This window comes from Gekko japonicus, unplaced genomic scaffold, assembly GCF_001447785.1.
Source record: "Gekko japonicus isolate JY-2015 unplaced genomic scaffold, Gekko_japonicus_V1.1 scaffold829, whole genome shotgun sequence".
Classification (NCBI taxonomy): Eukaryota; Metazoa; Chordata; class Lepidosauria; order Squamata; family Gekkonidae; genus Gekko; species Gekko japonicus.
This window is the reverse complement of record NW_015172028.1, coordinates 49,344-54,767: the sequence shown is the minus strand read 5'-3', so window position 1 is coordinate 54,767 and position 5,424 is coordinate 49,344. Positions and strand designations below refer to the sequence as shown.

At 46.2% G+C, this 5,424-nt stretch overlaps 1 protein-coding gene across 1 annotated transcript in view; it reads left to right on the top strand.

Moving 5' to 3' along the window:
- The window catches only part of LOC107118279 (inactive N-acetylated-alpha-linked acidic dipeptidase-like protein 2), a gene marked incomplete at its 3' end in the record, with an annotated part of 138,464 nt that extends 135,266 nt beyond the window's left edge, over positions 1–3,198 (top strand). The window contains exon 4 of the mRNA XM_015420584.1: positions 3,079–3,198. Within this exon, the coding sequence (XP_015276070.1) occupies positions 3,079–3,198 (120 nt within the window). The remainder of the gene's footprint in view (positions 1–3,078) is intronic.
- Positions 3,199–5,424: the final 2,226 nt, after the last annotated feature.

Here is a 5,424-nt window from a genome sequence, read left to right as displayed (position 1 = left end):
GAGAGAGAGAGAGAGAGAGAGAGAGAGAGAGAGAGAGAGAAATAAAAAAAGCAAATAGATAGGAGGGAGGAAAAGTATGCCTTCCCTTTGCTTCCCCAGCTGCCCTGCCGGGAGCCGCACAATATGTATGAAAGAGCCGCTTGTGGCTCCCGAGCCTTAGTTTGGCCACCCCTGGCCTAGAGCATCCCTGGCAAGTGTTTGTCCTGACAGACCCCAGTGGCCCTTTTAAAACCAACAAAGTTTAATTCTCAGCATAAGCTTTCATTTGCATGCCCGCTGCTTCAGATACACTCCTTCAAGTGTTTGTCCAGCCGCTGCTTGAAGACTGCCAGTGAGGGGGAGCTCACCACCTCCCGAGGCAGAGGGTGCCACTGCTGGACTACTCTTACTAGGCAAGTGAATTCTGTAGGAGGATACGACCAGCCCTGGGTTAACCATGAAGCAAAATAAGCACGTGCTTAAGGCATTAAGGGAAGGAGGGCACCAGAGAGGGGTTTAGGGGTTTTTTTGGCTTATATTGCTTACTGCTATTAAAGTTGTAAAGTACTGGGTTCGCCGCATGAAGGACTCGGACAACGACATGCGTTCACACACGTTTATTGTACTTCACACAGGAACTGAAAAACAGCCCTGCAAGGCCAACTATACACGCACACAACCAGCACACACACAGTCCCGTTGGAGGGTTTGAATTTCCCGCCAAAGCTGCTATTGGTGAATGCTGGGGGAACTAGGATCCTAGGTTCCTATTGTTTAGAGGAGCTAAGCTCCCGACTGTAGCCGTGGACCCCTGGTGGCGGTCCGCGTACATAACAAAGGTGTTAAGTAAATAAAAAATTTACTATAGTTGTAGAGTCTGGCCAGGGGGATGGCCTGGAAGAAAACTGAATTTTTAACCTCTTATTTCACCTTCAGCCCTTATTGAGTATTAATGTCTGTTCGGTTAAGCAGTGAAAGGCCTGAGGGGCATCATTGCTGGGTATTGCTTAGGGCACCGGTTTCCCTGAATCTGGCCCTGCATCCGACAAAATGTCTGAGCTAGTGTGGAGGTGGTCCAGATACCGCTTAAGAAAAAATACAGGAGGGGACCCAATTAATGCCTGCACTGCGAAAAGGCCTTTATTTGTCATAATGATGAAAATGAAGTTTATTCCTTGAGATACTTAGGCTTTTCAGTCTGTGGATTGTGTCTTTTTGAGAGTACGCACCCACAATTTGAATGAATTAATGAACCCAAGAGTTTAGTAGTTGCACAGTTTTAGGTATAAGAGGATTTACCTTTGCATATCTAAAGCAAATGCAGAAGTGTTCCTCCCCCCCCCCCCCCCCCCGGCCGCTGATAAAAGGCTGTGCTCCTCTTTGTTTTTTAAATAGCATTATTCTGCCCAAGGAAAGCAGTTTATCTGTACTTGGCTGCCAGTGATTCTGCTTTAATATTCAGAATGTATAAAGAGTTGGATTATATCATTCTGACATCACTGAAAGTGAATGCTAAACACATCACAGAGAACCCACTCGATTCATTATAGCCGGATTGTGCTGCACAAAGCGTGTATTAACGTTGTGTGTACTACAAGCCCCCAAATACATTATTAACAGGAATAGCACCCAGTTTAGCTTCTAGGAAACATTGTTAACGGTACCTATGCATTATTTTAAATACATTCAAGCAGCTTGCCGCGACCTCATTGAAGCTGGGATTTGTATCAGCGTAAGAAGCACGGGCCTCTCTTTTCAAGCACCTACCAGTGTAGTGGCAGAAACAATCAGCTGAATTTCCCACATAGCAGATCACCATTTCCATGCCATTCATGTGGTTTTGCGGCATTTTAACATCAGGGGCTATATGCAGGAACAAGGATCAAATTTAACATCAATTTTAACATAAGAACATTGGGAAAGCCCTATGGAATCAGACTAGTGGTCCATCTACCCAGCATCCTTTGTAACTCAGTGGCCCACCTGATGTCCCAGATTCCCAGCAAACAGGACATAGACCATAAGGCTGATATTTCCCCCTAGCTTGATGTTGCCTCCTTGAACAGGTATTAGGGGGTTTGCTGCCTCTGTGTATGGAATCATCGTGGCTAGAAGACTTTGATAGAACTCTCCTCCATGAAACTGTCTAAACCCCCTTAAATACCGTATAGGGTTGCCAATTTCCAGGTGGTATTCGATGACGTTCACTACACTCGTGTGGAATAATCCAATAATAGAAGGCAAAAACAAGTGTAGTAAACAGACTCACTACTTACAAATTGCCAAAATGCTAAAGAACATGTAATAAACAATAGTGAATACAAAGTGGCCACATAAGAGAAATACAAAATGGAAAACTTGTGTAATAATACACTACAACAGAAAAATCCACAGAATAATGGAGAACTACTGTAATAATGCGACGTTGTGTCCGGATGTTTGATTACAACGTTAATCAAAGTTAATCCTTCATCAGGGTGTTCTACAGTGAAATACACAACTTATTAAGAAAAGGAGAGCCATACAATAAACAGGCAAGGTCAGTGTACAAATCAAACCGACAGCTTACTCCTTTAAGTTGCTGTGGTTTTTGCCTTCTATTATTGGATTATATTTGCCTTCTATTATTGGATGGGTTTTTGCCTTCTGTTATTGGATTATAACCTCCAGGCAGTGGCTGGAGATCTCCTGCTATTACAACTGATCTCCAGGCGACAGAGATCAGTTCCCCTGGAGAAAATGGCCGCTTTGGAAGGTGGACTGTATGGCATTCTACCCCACGGAAGCCCCTCCCCAAGCCCCTCCCTCCTCAGGCTCCACCCCCAAAATCTCCAGGTATTTCCCAACTTGGAGGTGGCAACTCTAAAGCCATCTATGCTCATGGCCCATTGGCAGATATCTGACAATTTAATTAGAATGTAATTATTTTAATTACCAAATGCCTTTGCTTTTGTTGGGGAGACAATGACCTCAGTTTTGTCTCCGGTAATGAGGATCCAGAACAGAAGCTCCAGCTTTCGAATGGGATCCATGGAGTCGTGAAAGGGATGTCGTAACAGAAACAATAGTAATAGCAGCTGTCTGTTTCTCTTTATGCAGGCTGAAGTGGTGGATGTGCAGTATGGGACTGTGGAAGATTTGCTCAGGATTCCGGACATCACCAACATCACCCACAAAATCGCCCTTTTGAAACTAGGACATCTTCCTTTGCTCTATAAGGTCAGTGATGGGTCTGATGTGGACTCAGGAATCGTTGCTTTTTCTTGGATATTGAGTCACAGCTATTACGATGACCAATGTTCCCTCTAAGCTGTGGAGTCTTGTGAGCAAAAAATCTGCTTTGTGAGCTACTGGCATTAAAGTTGTGAGCCAGGGATTTGGCTCCTGCATAAATTAGTTTGCTCTGGAGCCCTCCTTCCTGAGCTGAGACAAAAATGTGTGAGCTGGAGGCTAAAAAACTGTGAGCTAGCTCACAGTAACTCAGTTTAGAGGGAACATTGAGTCGATGACTCCCAAGTTTGGACTTGGTCTTCTTCAGCTATATTCAGCTGGCTCTCTTCAGCCATTTCCTACTGTCGTTTTATCCTACATGTACTGCTCCCTGAATCCCTGAAAGGATTACGAATGCTGCGTGGCTGTCCATCTCTCTTCATTCATCTCTGTGGGAGTCACAGCAAGAGAGGTATTGGCTCGGCGACAAAGCAGATAAAGGGAAATTCAAGTTGTGATTAATAAATGTGAAACACATGATGAACCCAGAGTAAATACAGCATAGGAAAACCATAAATTATAACTAGAGTCAACTGGATAGTTAGGTGGGTACGGGATTCGTTGGAGAACTGCACTCAAAAGTCATGGTCTCACACGAGTTCTCAGTGGCATTTAATCTGAATGGAGGCAGGTGTCCCCTGAGGTGCCACAGGGCTTGGTTCTGGGCCCAGTACTTTTCAGTATTTTTATAAATGATCTGGATGAGGGTGTGGAGGGGCTACTCATTAAATTTGCAGATGACACCAAATTGGGAGGAGGAGCGAACACACCAGAAGATAGAATTCAATGAGGTCTGAACACACTGGAAAAGTGGGCAGATGTGAGCAAGGTGCAATTTAACAAGGAGAAGTGCCGAGTTCTACATCTGGGTAACAAAAATGAGGAACATGCATGCTGGATGGGGGATACAGTTCTGGGTAGCAGTATGTGTGAGCAAGATCTTGGGGTATGGGTTTAAATTAAGTGTGGGAAAGTACCGGCTGGATCTTAGGGAAAAACGTTTTTTACAGTAAGAGTGGTTCAACAGTGGAATCAGCTACCTAGGGAGGTGGTGAGCTCCCCCTCATTGGCAGTCTTTAAGCAGCTGCTGGACAAACCCTTCTCTAGGCTGATCCTGCACTGAGCAGGGAGCTAGAATAGATGGCTTCTACGGCCCCTTCCAGCTCTGTGATTCTATGATTCTGCAGATGGCTGGATTTCCTGTAGACCTGAATTGTGTTATGGATTGAATGTGCTTTGCATTCCACTTCTACCCCATTTTAACTTGGACACTTGTAACATGGAACTGGAGCATGTAGTCATACTTTCCACTGTATTTGCATTCTTCCCTGTTCCCCTCTATTCACCTGTGTGCGTGTTGCATTGCGGAAAGCGGCGGTGGTCATGCAGAGTTTTGTTATGGACAGGTATTTCATGAGCTGCAGAGGAAGAACCACTGCTTTACGGAGGTACATGGACAGAAGCATTTCTAGTGAAGGGTAGTGAAAAGTTGTTGTCCAGTCACAGCTGCGTTATGGCAAGCCTGCAGAGTTTTCAAGGCAAGAGACAAACAGAGGCAGTTTGCCATTGCCTACCTCTGCTAAGCAAATCCTGGACTTTCTTCCTTTTGTAACTTTTAGCCGTTTGTCCTTTTGAATTTGTAATATTATTTTTTTTCACACAAGCTCAGAAACTGGGCAACATGCACATGTTCTGGTGAGGGGGATCTCTTTCATAAAATGTGAAGTGATTTGGATCTGTCTGGAACTTCCGAACCTTTGGGCCCCACGACAAGCCAGCGGTCCTTGCTGTAGGGTTGCCAAGTGTTACCTTCCTCCGCAGCGGGGGATTCCTGGGCCGATCATGGAGCGCGCCGCATCCACATCAGCAGAAAGTGACGTGACAATGCCGAGCATGCTGGGGGCAGGGACACGACCATCCGAGAGAAAACCATAGAGTTTTCCCTCGGATGACCGTGGCCCCGCCCCCAGCGTGCCCGGCGTTGTCACGTCACTTCCTGGTGACGTGCACGTCGGGGCAGAGTTCCCCCCGGGGCCCAATCCGGCGGCGGGGGGGAATGGGCCTCTGGGGCGGGGTTTTCCTCGCCCCCCGGGGGGACTTGGCAAGCCTACCGTGCTGTGAGTGAGGCAGGCGTGAGCGGCCACCACAAGCTGGCAATCTCTGCCTCACACGAGG